The following is a 24265-nucleotide window of genomic DNA, read 5'->3' on the forward strand; positions in this document are numbered from 1 at the left end:
AGGACTTTGACTTTATAAATATTCTTTCAATGGAACAATTAAATCAGCAGGGATGTTATAATTCATATAAAGAATTCAAGATATTTTTAGAGAGCATGACAAAGTGACAATAATTTGATACACATGTTTCTCTACTCCAAAAATATCTAGATTTTAATTATTCCTTCCCTCTCCCGCCCTCCCGCCCCTCCAAATATATCAAAATAGCCTATATGTTGACAATAAACATCAATACAGATAACAAAGAGGAATCTCATGGGGTGGCTGGGTTTTGCATTTAAATTCATGGGGCAGCCATCTTTTAGTTTCCTGTGTCACATCAACTGAAGTCAACAGTTGACCTCTGTCGCTATGGAAACCCTACAGACACCTATATGGGCTCCAGTGAGAGGCTGGGCTGTCCTGGTACTTAAGTAAGGATATACAAGTGCACTAGGGGGATAAAAAATAAATTAAATTAAAGTTCAACATAACAATTCAATTGACCAGCTTAACTTCCTAGAAGCGCTTTATTTTCATTAAGAGTTATGTTATATAATCTTTACTGCTGTGCTGCTCTTAGCGGCCATGAAATAAGTCGACAAGGAGACAGGAAGCAGATGCTGTCGTAAAAGCTGAGACGTCACCAAGGGACAAGTTCTGCAGAACTCGGATTCCCGCCCTCTAGCGGTCAAACAATGTAAATGCACGTCTGGGAGGAAGGCAACTGTGGCCATCCGAACTGGATGTCAGAAATAGGCATGTGTAATAATATCATTAATGGATGGACTACGTTTCAACCCAGCCCAATGGACTCACAAACATTATCAAGTGAATAAACTGAATAATTGTGGCTATTGGTGAGAGGAGAGAACACTGTACAGCCGTTGGCCAACCAATCCTGATCCGAGACCAGTCTTGGTTTGCAGAAAGGTAACACTTGTATCTAGACCGGGTCCTGAGGGCGTCTCATACCTGTCTCAGGTGTGGAGGACACCCTCTCCCCTGATTGGACAAAGAGATGACAGCTCATCTGACCCTGTTGCCATAGCAAAATATCCAAATGTCTGAGTCCAGGTATTTTTACAAAATGAGCCAGTCGCTATGGGTTGGTCCATTGTTCCTGTGTGGATCAAAATTCGGGTTAGAAGATGGCTTCTGAATTTGTATCTGGGATTTCTCCTGCCTGATCCTGTCTTAAAGGTGTGCTTTGGTCTGTTTTCCACCGATGATACCTAGTCTTGTGTGATAAAAAGTACTAAAATGTACACCACTAATCGCCACTGCATTATTTAATCTTAAAAGTCATAAATAAGATATAAACAGATCATATGTCTTTTTTTTCATACCCGGTCACAAAGTTCTTAAGAAATCCTCAATTCAACACAATATTTTCCAAATAAGTTAAATGTATATCTTAGTATATTGTAATCGTTTACTCAGTTTAAATATGTTTTTTTCTCAAGTTTAAATATAATTAACACACATCTTGCAAAAAAATATGACACATTGTGCATTGGGTGCCTGTTCGTTAAAGGACTGCACCGTGGTAAATGTACACTTCATGTAAAGACCGCCTTCTGTCAAACCTCTCCCCACCGAGGTCAAAGCGTTCAGGGTTCAGGGTTCAACAAGCACAACCCAGAGGGTTTTCCTTATAGTTAAGCATTACTTTGCTGTAGGATCAGGTCAAATCAACATCAATCGGCATGATTTTAGATTAAAAACGGACCCGAAATTAAATAATAATAAAAAAAAAAAAATCACTTTTATTTCCCCGGGGTTAGATAGGTAGATTTTTCAAAAATACTAACGTTAAAAAATATATCGCAAATGCCATCTTAGTAAATCGACATAATAAAATATTTGCAAGGAGAAGTGTTTTTTAAAGTAAGAGAATATATTCTTATGCATTAATTCTCTCAAGAATCAGGGCGTTAAATAATGTGGGAGTGCAGTCACATCGTTTTCAAATATAGCCTTCCTGTCACTACGGTCGTAAGTCAGGTTCGAATGGGATCCAATGAAGCAGAAGATGGCTTTTTAAGATTTTCACAACTAAGCAGCTAAATATTTACGCATAGGCCTACTCCAGTCATAATGTAATAAAAACACATACAAAAAGGCAATGCGAGTATGTCGGTTATATCTCACCACATCTCAATTACATTAAGGATTGCTCACTCTCGCTTTCACCCTCTCTCTTTCCATCACATTCTCACACACACGCACACGCGCACACAAACACAAAGGCCAATGTGCTGCTAACCGAGCTGCTGTTCCACTGTTTGAGATTCATGTGCTTTCTATTCAAATCAACTGTTTCGTTTTGTTGTTCAGTTTGTTTACCAGTTATGTGCTTGGTGACAATAAATCACTACGGAAACAGCATAGGCCTACCCCCAGGTGAAATCAGGACCACAACCCCCACCCGTCTGAACCTCGTCGCCGTAGTAACGCAGTGCTACGTGAGTTTTCTCCTTCAATCCAACACCCATGACAATGTTTGTCACAAAACAGTCCGGAACCTACCGCGAGCGCGCACACAGATGCACAAACGCACACACACGCACATACATACATACAGGTATACACGCAGGCATACACCTACACAAACACAGGTAAACACACACACACACATACACATGCGCCCCAGACCCCCCCCAACACACACGCACACTCAGTGATTGTGATTACACAACAGGTGGGAGACAGCGCGCGCTAATTGTTCCGTTAATAATATAAACCTTTATCTGAGCAGCACTGTCAGCGCTCACATGACCGACCATCCTGTTACCCTCGCAATCGAACGATCAATACCAACTCACAGACATCAATAACACACTTTATTACCCCCGCCGGCCCCCCCTACTCACCCTCCCACCTCAACCCCACCCCCAACACCACCCCCGCAGCCGTTTAGTCTCCGAGTGAAAGATTAAGGCGAGGGGGGGGGGGGAATATGTTGTAGCGCACACGCCAACATCGTAATGAAGGAATGGATTAGTGCAATATAGAGAGGGGAAGAGTGTGCGGGGAGACGGGAGGAACAAGGGGGCGGGGAGAAGCTCTGTTCTGTCTGACATCCTTTGGTTTTTTTGGGGGTTGGAGATTAGCTTAGCTTTGTAGACCGAGGACAAAGTGTGTGGTAATTATAATATAAAAGGTAGCTTCGATTTTTTACCCACACGGAAAATAACAGACGCTAGGATGTTTAGCTTTTGTTAGCTAGCCCTCGTCAGTCCGGCTTCAGATGATCGAGGCAAAGTCGCGGTGTATAAACCAACGATTTTCTCCCCCTGCTGGCGTGTGAGCTCCAGTGATCACATCATTAACATCCGTCAGCCATCATCACGGCCTTCAAAGCCATGTCAAGTGAGTCTGTTGATATTTATGTATATCTATAGATATAGTTCTATCTTTCTATCTTTCTCAGTTTTTGTTTGTTGTCGTTTGTACGGATTGGCCATCCAGGCTGTGGTCGAATAGTCTAAAAGAATTACGTCCTTTTCTAACCTCTTTTCCTTGACCTTTATGCAAATACGCAATGAGGTCATGGAAAGTTGGGAAGAAGAATTCAGAAGGACGGGTGTGTATGTTTCTGTGTGTGTTTGTGTGTGTGTGTGCGTAGAAAAATTAGTATTTTTGTGCGACCATGTTGATTGTTTGTTTCCATAAGCGACCGATTGGCTTGTCGCTTTAAATGTTCCTGCCCCAAGGTATTGTGAGAGAGCATTATCTCCTTTCCATTCGTAAAGGACACTCCAGTGTACCCTAGGCTAAATGAGTCAAGAAAGGAAGCATTGAAGCACCTTTTCATGAAGAGTATTGGAACAGCTCTGATCATGCCTGCCACTCGGATACTTTCGGGTAAACTCAAGTCAGTTATGAACCTTCCTAGAGCAAAATATACTATCCGTCCCAGTCTCAGACAGGCCTCCCAGGCCTCCCAGTCCACCACTTCCTGCTTCTACCAATTCCTGGTTCTACAACTTCCTGGTTTTACCTAGCGGGACTAGCTGTCTTGAAGCGCTACCTCGTGGTAGTCGTAAGGCAAGTCACAAGGGACATACCGAGCTGGATTAGAGAGCTGCTCGTCTGTGTTAAAACAAGATGGCGGAGGAAAGACGTCACTCTCTCCCCTAGGTAAGCGGGAGGCAGAGAGAGTCCCATGTTTGTGGGACTTCTTAAACATCCCCCCTCCACCAGAGTAGTAAGACGACAATAAGAAGGCGGTATTTTCACTAGCCATGACGGTTTAACAAAGAGCAACCGCCGTTTGAGATGACAAATACCGGTTTGAATACGTGTGGAGGCGGGTGTATAGGAGAGAGGAAGCACATAGTTCCACTTCCTCCCACGATGCTCCTGTGGTTCCTTCCCACAGTGTTCCATCGTCTGCGGCTCCCACTCGCTGGTATATAGAGAAGCTCACACACACACAATGTCTTTCAGTCACACACACGCACATACACACACGAAACCAAGCCAAAGCTCCCGCTCTGGTTTACAGACCTGCTCTCTGTGGACTGCGTTAGTGCTACAAGTGTGATCCTGAAGTAGTGACTGAGAGAGAGGAAAGACACTGTACAGTACGACCTTGTTGGATTCTTCACCTTGTCCGGTTCTGTTTCTACTGGGATACTAGCTGGGCTCTGGTATCGCCTCAGCACTCAAAGCCAGCCGACTGACGCTAAGCTAGCCGTCGGTGTGCTCTGGGGGGCATGGGAAGCGAAGCTAAGCTAGGCGATAGCCGTGAATGCTTCTTGGTTGTTCCGACGGGCCAATGGACAGAAATGAATAATAGTGGGACCCCCAAAGACATTGAAAGCTGATCTCATTTCTGGGGGAAATAAAGAAAGACATTCCGACCACGTTTCTTCCTAGTTCCTGCGAATGGGAAGAAAAGCGATGTCGTTCCTAAGCAGAGATTCCCTCGATCCCCCCCCCCCCCCGCCCGCTCTGCAGGGGGTCCGGTGTTGTTCGTTATCAACCGGATGTTGATAACGAACCCCTTTTCCCAAAACGCTTTTCTATCTTTATTCTTTTATTGCTCCATCGTCAAAAACCAAAAACCAGTATCTCTGGCCCGTCCTCTTCGTCCACCAGTCCTCATGAAAAATCCCCCCAGTGTCAAAAAACATGAGGGTCTTCAGTCCAGTCCCTCATCTCCCCTCTGCCCTCCCCTCGATGGGGGGCGATGGGGGGGGGGGCCCTACTGGAGGTTCTTGAGGATGCGTCCGTAGCGGAAGTCGTAGACGTGTCGGCAGAGATAGACCAGCTGGGGGTCCACGTCGCTGGGCACGCAGCGGTGCGAGGGGGGGGCGAAGTCGCCGCAGCACGGGACCACCACGCCGCTGCCCGGGCCCCCGGGGGCCACGCCCTCCGCCCGCCGCTTCAACAAGGCACAGAATCTGGAGGGGGAGAGGGGCGCCCACAGACAAACACACACAGACAAACACACACAGACAAACACACACACATACCCAGCGTACACGCACACACACAAACACACACACATACATGCATACACACAGGCAGACACACACACACTCACACACACACACACACAAACAGGCATACACGCAGGGATACACACACACACACATACACACAGAAATACACAGTCACCAAGACACACGCAGGCAAACACACACACACACACACACAGGTATACACAGACAAACAGGCGTAGACAAGGACATGTACACAGTCATACACACACACAGGGACAAACACAAGGACATACAAACAGAGGCGCACACACACACACACACACACACACACACACACACACACAGACAGAGCAGCTTGTCAATAAAGATCAAAGGCAACACACTTTGCACCTTCTGTCTGTCGATGTGATGGAAATTCAAAGCATGACAAAAAATTGCCGTGTTTTTTTTTTCCGTCCCAATCTCCTCGAATAAATACAAAAGTGGGAGGAATTGATTTCCACGCAGCCTGCCGTAAGCAAGCCTCCGTGACCCCGGCATTCCTTCCCACTTATCTCCCGTTGCAGAACCACCGGCATGTTCTCTCCTACTCAGCAGCCCTCAGCCCTCCACACATACTCTCCCGGAGAAGTGTTAATTGCAGCGTCGCCGCTGAATCAATTTCAAGACAAATCCCCGCTAACACTGAGGTGAGGGGAGTTGAGAGGAGGGCGGGGGCCGACTGCATATGTTTCTCTGTGTGGGGTCTGTGTGTGTGTGTATCGGTGTGCGGTCTGTGAAAAAAAAGGCATGCTTCCCTTAGAGGGGTGTGTGTATGCGTCTTTGTGTGTGTGTGTGAGTGTGTGTGTCTGTGTCTCTGTGTGTGTCTGTGTTTTTCTGTGCGCTTGTGTGTGTCCTTGTGTGTCTCTGTGCGGTGTATGTGTGTGTGTCTTTCTGTGTGTGGGTGTGTGTGTGTGCTTGTATGTGTGTGTATACGTGTGCGCCCGTGTGTAAGTGTGTGTGCATTTCTGTGCCTGCGTGTGAGTGTGTGTGCGCCTGTACGTGTTCATGCCTGTACGCGTGCCTGCATACCTGTGCGGTGCGGTGCGTGCGCGTGTGGTGTGTGCAGTACCTTACCTACAGTACTGGGCGAGAGGGAGAACGTAGCACCGGTCTTCGATGCAGGCCACACTGTTCTCGTCCTGATGGCGAGAGGCAAATATCTCCTTCTGAAAAGGCAAACACAGCAGTCACATCCGTGCAAGCGCAGCAGTCCAAGAAGCTACAACTGCAGGCCCTGATCCCACCTAATGTGATTCATCAGCGAAACCTTATTACCCCTGTCTGCCTCTGACAACAAAAGGGAGATGTATTGTGCTTTTGCTATGCGCAAACTGGAGACATCATAGGAAATAAGCCATGTTGTTTGCATGGACTTTCCGGCAGCGCTATCACATTGCCTTAATATGCGTATACATTTTCAATTCCTGCCGTTATGGATTATAGTGGAGAGGCATTTCCTTCCCCTCCTCCCCCTAGCCAGTAGGAACCGGATGTCGCTCACAGAAGAAACGCCGGCCTCCGAGGCCTGACGCCATTAACGCATCCACAAACAAACTGTAATCCGATCAGAAAATCGGCGAACGCCATGCTTTGCGTGTGCGACACAGAAAGCTGCAGAAATGGGGTTTCCGTGCTGCTCATGTTGTCGTGGAAACTACCCCTGAGAAGACGAGCGTTACATGTCAGCTGTGACCGCGATTAGTCCGCTCTGTTTGTGTTATATGTTGTGAAATCCTGACATTTATTCGCGATATCCACGCGAGAAGGGCCACTCCCAGCTCGCTAGTTCAACCCTCGATTCGTATTCTATCCCCCAACCAGCAAGCCTGCTCATGATTTCATCTCAATTATGTTTCCTGCGGCCGTTCCCTCCTCGGAGAATGATAACGGGAAACGATACGGGGGGAGAGTTTAGCGGAATCAGAGGAGTTGGGACCGAACCACAGGGGCTAATTAGACGGGGCGTCTGCCGGAGACAGACTGCGGCCCCACCTCGCAATGTGCGCTGGGGTCTCTTCCTCCCTGCGTGTGCTCCGGGCGGTAGTACCAGAACAGGCTCATCATCAGCTCCCCTGTGGAGGCGGAGGGACACGTGGTTAAATAGGGCCCCGACACAAGCGCGCAAAGACAAACGTTTGCACGCAGGCAGGCAGGTATGTACGCACGCAAGCACGCACACACGCACGCACGCACTCAAGCACGCACACGCGCAAGCACACACACGAACACATGCACACACGCATGGAAGTACGTACGCACGCACGCACACACGCAGACACCCACACGCAAACACACGTGCGCAGGCAAGCAAGCACACTCACGTACGTACGCACGCACATACACACACACACACACATACACACACAACTCGTCTAATCCATCCATACGTCCGTCCGTCCAGCATCCATTAACTCGAGTAGCCGCCCACTAATTTCTCTTCGAAAACATCCATCCATCTCCCTGTCCTCCTGCTGTCCGTCATGCACTCATCCGTGAATCCTTCCGTCCATCAATCCATCCGTCATCCGTCTAATAACTCGTTCATCCGTCCATTTGTACCCATTATATCTCCACTCCTATAACGTCTGTCCGTCCGTCCGTCCGTCTGCTTCTCCATCATCGATCCCGCTACCTGTCCATCCATCCACACCTCCATCTATTGTATCTCCACCTATAACATCCGTCCGTCCGTCCACTCCTCCATCTATTGTATCTCCACTCATAACATCCGTCCGTCTGTCCTCTCTCCTACCTGTCTTGGGGTCCTCCCAGAGGGCCGATATCTTGGCCACGTAGGGCAGGGACTTCTTCCTGGGACCCGACCTCAGCAGCACGGTGTCGCGGACTCGGACCACCTCCCCGTCCCGCTCCACCCCGTCATAGCACTGCCGCAGGGCCGTCTCCTCGTCGCCCTGCGGGGAGGAAGCGCGTACGCAAGCGTTGGAGACCTCCCAGACGGGCCGACCGGGATCACGGTTCAGACGCACCATACCTACGTCCTGGTACCTAATGTACGCACTTATTGTATGTTGTGTACGTCCTTGCACTTAATATAAGCACTTATTGAAAGTTGTACGTCCTTGCACTTAATGTACGCTCTTATTGTATGTTGTACGTCCTCGCACTTATTATAAGCACTTATAGTATGTTGTACGTCATTCCACCTAAAAATAGTGCAAAGCATTGTCTAGCGCATCTTATCCTAGCTATCTTTGTTCTCTGCACATCCTAACTATACCGACAGAGATGTATTGTTTTCTCGTTCTTCCGACAAATGTACTTACTCTAAGTCGCTTTGGATAAAAGCGACTGCTAAACGCCCCTAAATGTAAATGTAAATGTAAACACAAAACTGGGGCGGGGGGGAACAATCAAAGCGTGCAAACATCAAACGGATCGCGGGATAAAAAAAAAATCAAAACTGCGGCGGCGTTCTTACCGCGATGAAGACCTCCCTCTCCACGGGCCCGCCCACGGGCCTCCAGCCATTGGTGGCGCGGCGCCGACTGACCTTCTGCCTGGCGCCGACGAGGCCCGGGGCGGGGAGCGGGGCCTGTTTCTGGGTCAGCCGGGTGCGTCCCGAGGACACCGGGGAGGCGGCGGCGGAGGAGGACTTGGCCGTGGCCTGGGGGCACTCCTTGGCCAGCTTCAGGCGGGCCGGGGGCTGGTCCCGGCCCGGGAGCAGGGTCGGCAGGTGGGGCTTGGGCTGGGTGGAGGGCGGCGTGCTGGGCAGGGGGAGGCTGGAGAGGGGCAGGCTGGGGGCCAGGCCCTGAGAAGGGGAGTAGCCCTCTGGGGGGGAGGGAGGGAGACGACAAGGGGAGGGTGACTTTACAGCGATGCAGTGTGAGAGCCATGGCTCTCTATCGTCTATCCGCCTAGAATTCCCGCACGCACATTCCCTATGCGGATCCGCCTTAATACGGCTTTGGATAACAGCGCGTCTCACCCCGGGCTCTTAGAAGGCATAAATCCACGGTTATGAGGAGGAACCTCATCAAGACACATCTAAGTCTTAGCCCCCGGGCTAATACTCGCAGCCCTGGAAGAGGAGCTGCCAAAGACAACAGAGCGGGCCAACCTTTGAGCCCTGAGAGGACGTTAGTTACAGTCGGACCGCAACTCACTAAACCGCCCTTAAAGTGGTCCCTCTATGTGTCTTATTTTATTTCAAACAAAAGCAATTTAAACAGGGAAATTACAAATCCTGCTAAAAGCCTTAGTTCAAAGTGTCTCGGTTCAATCCGAGAGTAAGGGGGTCACAAGGAAAGCGCTCTTATTTAATGCTTAGACGTCATCCGTCCCCTTATCCAGTCAGACCAGCTGTGGCAGATGGTTAACAGAAATAAAACCGACCATCGAGGCGACAACAACAACTTGTCTTACGCATCCAAGATGAACCTTCTCGAAGATAATCTAGTCGATTCCCTATTACTGAGGATAAACCAGGGCTAATCCATTGCTGCAGTAAATGTACATCTGAATACGTCCAACAAATTTTCATTCATCTCCGTTTTCCTCTCTCTCTCACCTGTCTTGATGCCGTGCTGGCACCCAGTGCACCCCGTGCTGAACGAGCACCCCCTGCTGGCGACGGGCGGCATTGCCCGATAGGCGTAGCCGCTGATCCGGCACGCCTCGTTGTAGCAGGGCGACCCCACCGGCCCGCAGCAGGCCGGGTGGGCCAGCCCCGCGGCGTGGCCCACCCGCGGCCCCAGCAGCTTGGACCGGCCTACCCGGTTCGGGCACAGCGACGAGGGGGCAAAGTTCAGGGGTCGGGCGGCCAGTGCGGCCGACGGGGTTCCAGTGTGTGTGGGGTGCGCTATGTGCACGTAGTAGCTGGAGAAGCAGTGCTCGGCCGTGCACAGGCACGGGTGGGGGCTGAGGGTCAGCGCCGCGTGGGGGTGGGCATGGGCGAGCGTGGGCGAGCCCACCAGGCACTCCCGCTTCACGGGGGTCAGGGCGGGGTTGCGCGGCTGGCCTTCCGGATCGCCGTAGGCCTGCTGGCCCAGGAAGAAGGCCAGGCGGTGGCAGTACTCCACCGAGCCCTCGGGCGGGCAGCAGTAGTAGGGGCTGAGGTCCGTCTCCTCCTGCTCCTCCTTCACGCTCTTCAGCTGGAAGCCCAGCATGCCGCGCTGCGGGTAGCCCGCCTCGGCTAGCTTGTGGTTGCAGTCGCCGTTCACCCACTCCACCTTGGGCTCAAAGTCGGCCTTGTCCTTGCAGGCGGCGGCGGCGGCGTCGTCGTCTTCGTCCGTCGGGGCCGCGCCTTTCTTCCCCCTGGTCTTCTGCGAGCGCCCCTTGGCTTTGAGCTTGACGCGGGTCTGTGGCTTCGGGGTGGCGGCCGGGACCGGGGCCTTAGAGTCTGTGGTGACGGTCGCCGTGGGAACGGCCTTCACCCTCTGCTTGCTGGTGGCCGACGTGCTGGTCAGCTTCAGCAGAGCCGCGGCGGTGAGGCCGGCGAGGCGTCTGGGCGCCGGGGCGTCCAAGCTCGCCTGACTGACGCACCCCCTCGGATCCCCTCGGTTCGCTTTGGCCTTCTTCTTGCTCCGCTTGGAGCCTCGTCCCGGCTCGCGCTTCAACCTAGCGGTGGCTTTGGTGGTGCTGATCTGGGGGGAGTTAAGACCTCCAGCAGCACCGCTCCAAGCGGGATTAGCGTCCAGGGGAGCCCTTTCGTTTGCGGGCTCCTCATGCTGTCTCTTGGCCTGCTTGGCTGGTGGATGTTGGTCAGAGCCTCGGTCGAGCAGAAGGCTGTTCACCGCCTCGGCGTTGAGAGAGGCTAACCGGCGCTTGCGCGGCTCCGGAAGGTACACGACGTCCTCCTCTCTCCGGGTGTTTGACCTCGATTTGGTTTTGGGTGTCACCTTTGTCTCTTTTCGTCGGCCCCTTTTGTCCTTCCTGGATTTTGACTTGTGCGACGGCTTCTGGGGGCCGTCGTTCGGCGCCGGCGCCGTCGCCTCGGCGTCGGAGCCCTCCTGCTCCGCTAGGCCGTCGTCCACGCGGGTGAGGAGGACATGACAGTCGAGGCCCTCCTCGTCCGAGCCGGCGGTCCTCCCCCGCAGCGGGTACGACTTCCTGTCCCGTTTCTTCTCGCGCTGCTTCCGGCGCGTCTTTCGGACCGCGCCAGACTTCTTGCGTCTCTTCCCCGTTGCGGTTACTCTCTTGGCCTCATCCTTCCTGTGACTAACGACCTGGCCTATCTTCTTGGTCCTGCCGAACCGCAGCAAGCGCTGAGGCCAGGCCACATCCATATTGTCCCCATTTGGCCCCTGGGAGCTATTGTCCCGTCGCTCGCTGCTGGGGCCCGGCCTGGTGGAAGCCTTTTTCCTGGTGTGAGTCATTACATGCTTCCCCACGGGGCCTGCAGAAGGATCACATGAAGGTTGGTCAAATGCAAGGGTTTTGCCCTAGTTTTATTGTATCTTATAGATACAGTGCATTTGGAAAAGAATGAAGCGCTGGCTTTCAGTCAAATTACATAAGAAGCAGAAGGGAAGGAAAAAAAGGCATGCTTCCCTTAAAGGGGTGTGTGTGTGTGTGTGTGTGTGTGTGTGTGTGTGTGTGTGTGTGTGTGTGTGTGTGTGTGTGTGTGTGTGTGTGTGTGTGTGTGTCAGTTTGTAAGGTTGGAGTCTTGGAGACAGTTGTGGGTTCTGTTGAAGTTTCGAGATAAGTGTTTTTCACACTATCATGCTGAGTGCAAACCTAACATGGTGGTGATAACCAATAGTTGCTCAATAGAGCGACAGTTGGCGATCGAAGTTGCATATAATGTATTCCAGCCATTAGGATTGTTAGACCTATTAATTAATTGGGTGATTATTATCATTAGATTTAGTGATTATGAACCATTTTTTAAATCATGGTGTTATTGATTGTACTTTAGGGACATTCCATTGGTTGAGCAAATGAGAATATGTGGTTGAAAGTGAAGGCAAAAGTACAAAGATAGGCCTCCATAAGCGCTAAAGTGAGGGTCCTTAAGCGCTTTAGGGCCTAAACATAGAGCGAACATGAACTTCAAATAGTCTGAGTCTGTACTGAATCAGCAGATTCAGGGCAGTCGGGGAGAGTAGGCACAAAAATATATCAGCAGGAGTTAAGTGTTACGGACTATCCCTCAATTTAAAAAGGCTTCATTTGAAAAGAGACTGGAGAGAGAAAAAAATAATAGAGGCGTCTAATCGGCGAAGGCCATGCTGGACTGTTATTGACTGCAGTCCGTGCACAGAAATACACGCGGAAACAAGCAGCACGCAGGGCGACCTTAAGGGGAAAAACAAGCCTGACCTTAGATGGACGACAAGCTATGGCTGATATCACACTGCAGGGCAGTGTTTACACGGAATGTCAATTGAATCTGATGCCGCTACATTATATGACAACACAAATGAGACCGTTAGCTTGGATAGGGTCGATTACTGATAAAATGATGTGATGAAACCTGACGATGCAATTTGCTAGATACAGACGAGAAAAGGACAAAGAGGCCTGGAAAAAGCAGCGCTATAATTACAGCTGCATTAGCGGATCGCCAAACAGCTGGCTTAGCGAAACCGCCGTTATCTCACACGGTTTCCCCACTCGTCCCGAGAAAAGTGACTTGTTTAAGCTTAAGGCTGCTTTTGGAAAATCCCAATGATTTAGTCGAATACAGTGTATAGCACTCTGCCAACAAGCAAAAGATTAAGACAAATCATTGAGAATTTACCCTCCCACCCATTACAACAGTGAAGTGATGTTCTGCTTCTTTAACAAGAATGTCTTACTGTTACAATAGCATACAAAAGTAGTAGCATTTGATTGTCTTATTGTTACAATAACATATAAAAGTAGTAGTATTAGATTGTCTTACTGTTACAATAGAATACAAAAGTAGCAGAATTATTTTGTCTTACTATGACACTAGCATATAAAAGTAGCAGCATTAGATTGTCTTATTATTACACTAGCATACAAAAGTAGAAGCATTAGATGGTCTTACTGTTACAATAGCATACAAAAATAGTAGCATTGGATTGTCTAATTATCACAATAGAAAATTAGTAGTATTATGTTTAGAACCAATATGCTAGGCAAAGGAAAGGGAATTAATTTTCTTCGGAAATGACTTCATATTCTTAGTCATTCCTACATGTAAGACATGATGTATCAGTAATTATGTGCCAAAGCGGATTTCAAACACGGTGTGATGGTTTCTCTACAGAGCCGTTATAGAAGCTACTCAGCCAGGCCCAATGTTGTCAGGCGTTGGCTGGCAATTTATTGTCCGAGCATTTAATAATATTTTTAGAATTCCTCCTTACATCCACACAGCGATCGATAAACACATCCTCAGACAAAACATTAAAAAGAATCAAGAGAAATTCTGCATCTGCGTCTGTTGCAGGCTTGTATAAAGCCTGTCTACTCGTTTCTTTCAGCCTGAATGAAACGATTGGATGGCGTGTCTATGTATTGCCCTGCCTACCTGCGCGCACTCTGCCTGTGCACTCAGTGTGCATGAACAGAGTCTTCCACAAGGCTAGGCAAACCTATTGCTGAAGCTAGCATGCTAGCAAGCTATTTGCGTGTTTTGGGGGCTTTCAAAATCTAGCAAACTTTGGCTGGTTTCTACAACTCACCTACCCTAGCCTTATTAATAAGAAAAGCCTAAATATTTAATGTTTTAAAACTAAAGAAACGGTCTATTAAACCTAAACGATGGGAAGGCAACCAATTGCGGACCGTAAACCGTTTTGTTTGCATAAATGCCCAAAAATATTTGGCTGGCGCTGATATTTGTTGTTATGTTACAGTGTTACAACACCGTAGGAGACAATTTATGTTGGAACACACTGGAGAACCTACAGGAATCAGCGACCACTCTTAAACCTCCCAGCGACTGTGTATATCAGCAGTGTCCATGGGCGTTACACATCAGCACTGTGCACGCAGACATATTCAACATATTGCACCTCTGCACACACCTCAGAACCACTGGTGAAAGGAAAATCGTAGGGGGAAACACTGTGGCTTGTCTGCCTGACTAAGAGGAAGTATTGCAAAGTGTCCTCTCAAACTTTGCCGATTCACCAAAATAACCATTCTGGTACTGCTATTCAGTTGCCAACTGATCAATGCCTGCCATTGAGTTTGGAACTGTAAACTCTACAGCTAGGCTAAAATGCACACCTGACGAAGCCTATTTACTTCATATAAATGGAAGATGTATATATTTTGATCGTTTTAGGTCAGTACATAGTTAGGTTCTGGTTGTCCCAAGGAGGATAAATGTATTAGCAGGCCTACATAAGATCAAGACACATAAATGACGATGATTCAAAGGCCGACAACACCCCTCTCTAATTTCCATGTGCCTGATCGTAAAACGACCGGCGTGGATATATCCACAAAGAGAAGCTGATTTACGGGGTCTTAACGTTAGCACACGCCCCGTGTATAGACTACAATAAAACACTGTAATCAAGTGATGTAGGTTCATAAATGCCATGCAAAACATATTGCACACTTCACACCCATGGAAAGATTGAACAGAATAATGTCACGATTATATTCTAATGTTAGCGTCATACATGGGTTAGGATAAGGATTTGGTTGCATATTAAAATGGTGTGAAAAAGGACATTGGGGTGTGTCTCTGGAACTCAGAGCAACTTAGCAATTAAATCAACCGTATGTGAGGTCAATTTATATGCCAAGATGCTTTAGGATGTATCCAAGATCATTGTATTCTTTATCCACTACTATAGGGGTGTAGTCCTACATTTCCCTAGGGAAACAAACTAGCCCCATTCGTCATCCGTTTTAAGGAGGCAGTAGATTCAACATTGAACAAACAATAGGCTACTTAATCACATGCCTCAAATACAAATTTTTTCTTCTTTGAATAAACATTGTGCAATTTGACACAGATCAAAATAGGCCTACCCAGCATCAAAGCAATAGTTTTAGTTTATCAAACGGGTGGGGCCACAATGAGCCTCTATAAACTTCATAGATCAAGTAAATAAATACGATTTGCGTTGGTTCAAGGTCTAAATTCAATGGGATGAATACTTGAGCCTCTATAAACTTCATAAATCAAGTAAATAAATACGATTTGCGTTGGTTCAACGTCTAAATTCAATGGGATGAATACTTTGCAACCCTACGTAAGGTCTGTGTAAAAGGGGCTCAAAGAGAACGGGACACCATTGACTATAAAACACAAGTGAGTTTAGGGCAATTAATTGCACATTCGCGGGTCCAAGATCACTGGCGCCGCCCTTCTGCGCTAATTGGTCCAGAAATCCTCTCTTTCTAATCGACGAGAGGTGGGCTCGGAGGATGACGTGCTTTGCAATATCGGATTGTTATTGTGAGTCTGAACTGTGTTAGAGTAAATGTGGGTCACTTAGAAAATGACACTTGCACAACACATGATTGAGATAGCAATGCCACATAATGACAAACCAAGGCATGAGTTGATATAGCCTACAAACAACACGCACAACACAATGAGAAGCCAGTCATAAACAGAAAACATGAATCTTCCCTTATGAATTTTGAAAGCGGTAGGCATATAGATTCAAGAATTGCGACCGTTAATCCGGATGAGCAATCATTACAACAGGCCTGCTTATATGTACCCAATTACCCCTAATCATATATCCACTAAGTTTCCGCCTACAGTCAGATAGACCACCGTGCAGAGTCAAACCTCTCACACTGGCTTCGGCAAATCAATTTCCCCATCAGTGCGACCCCGGCCCCCACCCCCTATGCTCACTCGATCAGCACCTGCACATTGTAATTAACAGGGTAGGCCTATAGACTCCTCTGCTAAACGCCCCTCTTCAAACTTCACGGTGTGGACCCAGCAGCCGTCACACATGGCAAGGTAGCCCATTACGAGTGGATATAGAGTATTATTTTACATTTTTCCACATCTCAGTCGGTTGACATGCTGCTACAACGCGAGGCGTTGGCTTTTTTGGGGTTTCATCCATAGAGATAAGTCCGCAAGAATCCCAAACAACGTCCAGCCAGCCACTTTTACGCCCACTCCACATGCACATGTTCACCCCTCCATACATCCAGCACCCCGGGTACGGATCAATGTAGGCTACCAGCCCCGTCTGATCGACAGCCCCCTAGTCAGGACCTCGACGGACGAAGACCACAGTAGGCTACACGGATGGGATACAGGGCTGCTTGACGTATAGCCTGTCATCTGAAGTAGCCAGCGAACCTCTCAATATGCACTCACACACACCAGAACAAAACAAGAGCCCTCACACACAACCCATGACCAGATCGTCAACACACAAAAAAACCATGTCCGATCACTTTCCGGAACCAGTGGCTATTTCCACGCCAAGCCAGCCAGCCCCGGTCCATCCGCGAGGTAACACGGCACGTCGCGAGCGATCGCTTCTTCTAATGTGTTTGTGTGTGTGACGTGTGTGTCTCCGTTTGTGTGTGTGTGTGTGTGTGTGTGTGTGTGTCTGGTGTGTGTGTGTGTGTGTGTGTGTTTGTGTGCGTGTGTAAGCAATGTGTGTGTGTGTGTGTGTGTGTACCGAAGCTATGCGTGTGTGTGTGTGTGTGTGTGTGTGTGTGTGTGTGCGTGAGGTAAGCTATGTGTGTGTGTGAACGGTGGAAGGGATTCGCCGAGGCGAAAATATAGGTTCCCTTGCACTCTTCAGCGGACGATGTAGGAGCACCCAACTTCAAACACAAAAAAACACCCACACACACACAAACAGCCCCCCTGTAATCAACGTCGCATGTGAACAATTTTGAAGGTTACAACTCACACTGGCCGACACGCCGAGTCTCCGGAATGAATCGTCGAAATGGGAGCTGTAGTGGTGTTGATGGCAGAGCGCTGTAGTCCTACTGGGGGAGAGAGAGCTGGGGAGTGGAGGACGGTGGGTGCGCGATGTGCTCTCTCTCTCCCTCCCTCCCTCTCTCTCTCTCTCTCTCTCTCGATCTCCCTCCCTCGCTCTCTCTCTCTTCCTGGTTCGGCTCTACCACCACCACCACCACCCGATTTGCAGAAAAACTTAATCTTAACCGATTACTTTGCCGACCAGCCTCGTCGAGAGCGCCGTCCTTCCTCCTCCCCACGACGAGGAAAAACAGTGTTTATTCTGAATATAAAAAAAAAAAAACTAAATTAATCCGCTGTCTGTCTACGCGAAGTCGCACCACCTAATAACTTAGATGAATGGGCTACGTTGGATAAAATGTGCGATGTTGCGGCCCCACACCCCCACGACGTCAGATTCACCCTGTCATTTGTCGTGACCGAACCAACAGTCGACCGTCCGACTGTTGCACGCACGTCGGGAGGGATAAACACGGGAAGAGGGAGGGAGGAACACAACCAACCAGTGAACGTGTGATAAATGCCAGCACTAATTCTTCCCTGTAAAAAGTTAGGGTAAGACAGACCTATGGCACGATTACCAGATAAAAATGTTTTCTATCAAGGAGGCCCTCAACATTTACTGATGTTTTTAAACGTTTTTATACGAACGAATTTACCTTCAATGTCAGGCTGATAACTTCATTGTTATTTATAGAAATAGGAACTATGCATTTATTCTTTGCTGCAGCTGTTAGATTTAGAGTTATCTTATTTGAGACACGTCTTTCTTTAAGACTTTACATAATAGCTGAATACATCATATCCAATCGATTGATGGATTGTTCACATTCAATCCATCAATAATCTTTAGTAGGTGAACTGGTGTTGCTCTTTGGACAGACTGTCATGACCCCTCAAAAGAAATGCAAATAATATCCTTTGGTGATTGTTACCCAAATCTAATATTAACCCCAACGTATACTTATTTTAAAATCCTATTATGAACAGTCATGTTTCCATTTTTGCTAGAATGTATGTCAACGTTATGCTTGGGCAGCATCCAACACTGATAAACCGGCCTCATTCGTGCATTGAGCATTGTGCGCAATCAATGCCGAATTGAAGAGGTGGCTGGAGCAAGACGTTTTATTTTAAGCTCCTGGTTCGTACTTTTTCAAGAGCCCCTTGACTTTTGAAAAAAGAGAATTCCAGGAATCCATAAAGGTTCTTTGATACACGTCGGAGCCTCCCATCGTCCAATATCGCTGCATAACTCTAACACAAACAAGGGCTATAACTATTGTGAACCCCACCAAGCTCCTAATACGGGCTGTCCTCCAGACGCACTACCCCTGATTCTAAGAGATATCTCCACAGTTATAATTAATTATTTTGCAATTGGACTTAAGAAAGGGATTAAAGAAATAATTAACTTAGAGCCCTACCCTCTTGGCATTCGAATTCTCTGTGCATCAGTTTTGACTTAATTACGAGTTCATGTCATTAACAGCCGCACACTCTTGCAAGGACAAGAGTTTGTTGACAGAACTAAAGAGAGAGTAGAGGGAAAAGGTGAACGACCAGCGGCCATTGATAATTGAATGTTTTACATACTGGCGGGTCAAAGCACAAAGAGCCACTGTCAGGGCGTGTTTGTCCCTGGTTCGGGGAGGGCTGGCCCCTCCTGTGTGGAGCCTCACAGAGTTGTTCAATAACAAACGCTCACCCCCCACTCAGCAAGGATCCAGTCCCCTGATTTATGTTTAATCTGTGTGGCTTGAACTTTGGCTTGTTCCGAATGGCCAATGGGGGGGGGGGGGGGGGGGGTGAGGTTTCAAGATAAATCTGAAGGACCCGTCTGCGTCGATCCCCTCGCCGGGCTAGAGTGAATAGATGGAGAGGCTGCCTTGGGTTTATTTTGGAGATTGAACAATTGCAAATGGAAGCTTGACGCCAACACAAAGTCTGACTGTTGCCTTTGGGCAGGCGTTTGACAGTTCTGTTAGGTTCAAGACAATATATAACTGGACTTTCTTCATTTTTCCTGCCTCTTGACTACAAAACAACAACATAGTATCTGGAAGGGTCTTTACGCAGTGAGAAGCTGTGGTTAACATGCATTGGCACGGGCGACAACATGACAGTTTTGTATCAAGCACACATGTCCTCCTGTTTTGTGAATAACGAGGTACATTCTCGTATCCCTGACATTTTGCTGCCACCTTGTAATTACACGTTCGCTATAATTATTAGACAGCATCCAAACATTTAGCATTGAGCACCCAGAGCCTGGAGTGAAAGGGGATGGATAGTCTTGTGGGGTTTTTCGAGACCTCTAACGCTCACATGAGAAACATATGTGTCACTGACTAGTACTACCCAGATGTATGATGGATAGATCCGTCTCCGAGCAGCAACAGTCCGCTGGGAAGGCTTTGAGAGCTTTGGAACTTGTGTAAAATGTAAATTTTCAGTATTGTGGTCAAAGCCTACGCTTATGACGTGCTTCTGTTTTCTTATACAATATATGGAAATAAATATGATCATCTGCATAACTGTCACGATAAAATTATAAATCAAGCCGTATATTTTATGGATGGAGATCATTTGAATCTTAGTGTTCGGTGGAGGTAGGGGTAATGAGTTACTAAGTAGGCACAGGCAATGCTATTAAACAGGAAAGTTATTTTTAAAAAGATGCAACGCAAACCATTTATGACTAACTGCCGGCTTTCTTCCCTCCGTAATGTCTTAACCGTGAGGCAAATCCGTGATAAGAAAAGGTGTAAATCCTGACACCTTACTAGCCGTAGTTACTTAGCATTTTATTAACTAGTTTTCACAAAGTGTACCATATAAAACGTTGGATCAAACCAAAGACAAATACCACGGCAGGCTGTCCCGGCTGACTCAACAGAAGGAACGGAAAAGAGATTAATGTTCAACTTGAATAACGTGTCAAAAAGCGTTCTTCTGCTTGATTCGTCCAGGCTTAAGATAGCGACAGGCAGTCATACACAGAGCCAACAAGTCATTAGCAGGGTGTTAAGTCATCGTATTAGAGTTGTTGTGCATTGTTACAGCATGGAAATGATACCGGCACTGAATGTTAATAGGAGTGTTATTCATTTATCTTTACCTGGACGCTATAACCACACCAAACCCTTCACTTAATCGCTCAAGAGAATACCTATACCTTAACCTTTTCTTCAAATTGAACACATGAACCCGATAATTATCTAAACTAATGCTTTAATATTTCCATTCTAACCACCAGCACATTTTAATTTCAAACTGTAAAACTCCTAACTTATTTTTTGGACACTTCTTCATAAAAAATATCATGTGTGGGCCCATACCTAAACCAAAACATTATTCACTTTAAGCCTAAAAATCACATAAAAAACGTAACCCTAATAATCTTCACCATAACCTCCTCAAACGACCTCCGTCCTTTGAGGGAGGTAGGAGTTTGCGACAGCCAATCCCAGACCCTCGTGTAAAGGCTGAAAGACAAAGCCATGCCCGTGTACTGTGAGAAGCAGCTCTTCCGTTTGCCCCTTCCACTTTGTTTGCCATCCATCTAAAAAACAGAAGGAAATACATTCCTTCCACATTAAGAGAGGCTCTCAACAACCACCCAGGCTTCCTCCATGCAAAACAAACACTCAGCTTGATGATCACTTTATGAATCGGTCATAATGTGTAACGACCCGACAGCTTGACAGAGTATGTTAGGGAGGGGTCGACGCTAGGCTAGCCTGGACTGACAGGTTGCGCTGAGCTGAAGCTGCTCCTTCGGCTCTCCTCTCCTCTGCATCACGCACGCCACCTCTGCCCTCCGACAGCTCTCTGCTGTTCGCCAACATTCGTCTCAGGGAAAATTCTTCGACAGAAGATACCATGGAAGCTACAGAAGCGTCTATGTTTCTTCAAACAGGATACAACCCTATAAAAATGTTACATCTCTAAAAAGCTTCCATCACTATGAACCTTTATACTCTACAAAGCTTTGATAAAGTCTATACTTCTATACATCCTCTGTGGTTCTTCACACAACAGACCAGTCTATAAAGCCCATTTCTGCACATGCTTCTATGGCTCTACGGAGCTGGAAGCTTCCATGACTCTACTGCAGGAAGGCTGTGTTTCTATGCTGCTATTACTATTTTGGTCCTCCTTAGCAAGACACTTTTAGCCACAGGTGAATGCAGATGCTGAATTCAGAATTCAGCCATCTTCCTGTGGGGATGCATTCAGGTGTAGACCCTGGATGGTGAGAGTATTTTAGCCAGGGGGGGGGGGGGGCTTTCAACTGAACATCTGTCTCTAGGATGTCTATAGGCTTTGAACTTTGCGGATCGATCCTAGCATCTGTTGGCTGGGAGTCAAACACCCTCGCCCCTACATGGAAGCTTCCATAAGGCTTCTATGCCTCTTCGCTAGGTATATTCCTACAAAGCTTCCAGGCCTGTGTAAAGCATATCGTTCCACAATGCCTTTGATACTACAGACACTGAAGCATTCTACTAAGCCTACAGTCAGAGTAAACTTGTACATTTCTTCTGCAAAGCTATTCTATAAAGCACATTATGTGTAAGCTAGCTATCTAGGTTATGGATTTCATTACTTTACATGCAATACCTCCTAGGAACCCCCTTTCCTTAGTTTTCAAAATGTACAAGGATTTACATTTTTGTTAGTCGATACCTAGTCGGCATTGTGACTATTTCCCCACATATTACTGTCTAGGGTGCTTTTTTAGAACCTTTCAGAAGTAGGTTAACACATTGTCTTCTGACAGCTTCATGACTGGGCGGAATATAGTCTCCAAATCTTCCTACAGATTTTTTGTGATCATGTAACTGACCAACTGATGACTCAAGCTCCAGGACTCCCACACTCGTTCACCCTCACATGGTGGTGTGACGAGTCATTTCACAACATTAGATCCATATTCACCGTGACCCCCAGATAGCATTTCTACTCATATTGAATAGGACTATTAATAGATAGGACATCTCACCATGGCTAGAATGGGTTGTTGTGAGGTAATTTTTGAGGCATAGGCCTGAAATTAAAAAAACTGAGGTTATTCATGTATTTATTTATGTTTTTGGTTAAATGTCAGAAATACAATGAAAGCAAACGTAATGATTTTATATTTGTTTTTTCTCTCTCTCTCTCTCTCTCTCTCTCTCTCTCTCTCTCTCTCTCTCACACTCACACTCACACTCACACTCACACTCACACACACAGCAAGTTAGGACCCCTCCAACACTGTCACCCAAACTCACAGTGCTGGTGACTATACGCCACAGCCAACATTAACCTTGCCTGGACATATCCATGAACAAAAAAACAAGCATCGTTGTCTGCTACTATCCAACCTAGGAGGGCGATGATCACATATCGTAACGCTAGTATGACCATGAAGTACCACTCCCTGGGATTCTCCTTCTCATCAAGGCCATTTGCTTTTCGAAATGTCGAGGAGGAACAGCTATAGGCACCAACTTAACCATACATTCTTTGTTTCCCCCCCAAAAAACATCCGAGAAGGTACCTCAGTCGGATACATGGTGAGGAATGAAGATACGCAGGCGGCTTCTACTTACCGTGTGTTTCTATGGCTCTATCTCTCTTAATTGGCATAGAGAAGAACCGCGGCAGGGCACCTTGCTTTACAAACGGTCGATCTAATCCATACTATTTATCCGATCTGTTGAGAGCAAAAATGAATGCACCACTGAATCAGTTTCCAACCCAGTGCCCAAAACCACCACTTCTCCAGTCAATCGCGTATACGTCTTCGGGCGAGAGGCAATGTCGCCGATCACAGCTTTCGTGCCACTTGCAACACGAGGGATACCCTGAGCAGCGAACAGCAACTCTCTCGCAATAAGGTGCACACTCTCTCTTCTCGGAGGCGACCAGAGAGTCTGGTGGTCGTCGGAGCGGTTTTCCCTTTAGCCGATCCGCACTCCCAGCACTCAGGGACGGGGCTGCTCGGTAGGGGAAATGTTAAGTCTGTCTGCTGGAGATACAGTCGCATGCAGACATCGCTTATCCGTTAGTTGGCATTCGTTGCGTTGCACGCAGCTTTCTGTTTGCGCACTCGGCAGCCCCTCTGAACAACAACTAATATGCGCGGATCACGAGTGCACGTCTGACACGAGTGTGGTCCAAAGCCCCCCGAAAAGTGTACTTGATCTCTGTGTCGAAATGTTTCCCAGAGATCTTTTTGGAATGACTACAAGTAAGTGTTTCACACACCACATTAAAAACAAAAGGACATCCTCATCTCAATTCGTGTTTTTGAACATGTGATGACAACATGGTGAAAGTTTTAAAGTGGTATGTACGTAGGAACCACTCGCGTGGTGGGATGGAACCATTGAGCGACGTACGTGGTGTATCTGGGACGTGGATCTGAAATCCACGTGGCCGCCGTGTAACCCCGAGGCACCTGCAACTGTCGTTGAGAAGGGAAGCTAAATAAACCCTTGAGCTATCCCCTTCGTACAAATAAAGGAACTATTAATGCGATTGTGTGCTCAGGTCTACCTTACCCATGTTGAGGGTTATCTTTTAAGTAGGCCTACCCACTCATATCTACTCTTCAGTTGGAGTTGGATTGGACCAGAACCATCAACGAACCACTGACGAATTCAAATAATCATGTAGCTCCATGAAAACACTACTAAATACTACTATCACAATCACTATGATCAGCATAATATGTCACTACATGGGCATTGGTCACTCATCCCAGAATATCACTGTCTCTTGGGTGCTGTGACAACAGTCAATAGGAGACTGACTGCCAGGCTATAAAAACAGTGACAGTGCTAAGGGGGGGGTGTGGGGTGCCCATGTGTCCCAATTAGAGGTAAAGAGGAATGGATTAGTGAATGGCGGTTAGCTATGTTCTCCTATGAAT

At 47.5% G+C, this 24265-nt stretch overlaps 1 protein-coding gene across 2 annotated transcripts; it reads right to left on the reverse strand.

Moving 5' to 3' along the window:
• Positions 1-490: 490 nt before the first annotated feature.
• LOC115534240 (bromo adjacent homology domain-containing 1 protein) lies at positions 491-23771 on the reverse strand. 2 transcript variants are annotated; one of them, XM_030345068.1, is made up of 7 exons: positions 22941-23771; positions 10006-11832; positions 8917-9266; positions 8230-8389; positions 7470-7549; positions 6552-6643; positions 491-5393 (listed from the first exon to the last, which is right to left on the reverse strand). In XM_030345068.1, the coding sequence occupies exons 1-7, from the start codon at positions 22975-22977 to the stop codon at positions 5195-5197; spliced, it is 2745 nt and encodes a 914-aa protein (XP_030200928.1). In that variant the 5' UTR covers positions 22978-23771; the 3' UTR covers positions 491-5194. The 2 variants fall into 2 exon arrangements, with proteins under 2 accessions (XP_030200928.1, XP_030200929.1); XM_030345069.1 differs by lacking the exon at positions 22941-23771 and adding an exon at positions 17267-19032.
• Between the last annotated feature and the right edge of the window lie 494 nt (positions 23772-24265).

Source organism: Gadus morhua, chromosome 21 (genome assembly GCF_902167405.1).
Source record: "Gadus morhua chromosome 21, gadMor3.0, whole genome shotgun sequence".
NCBI lineage: Eukaryota > Metazoa > Chordata > Actinopteri > Gadiformes > Gadidae > Gadus > Gadus morhua.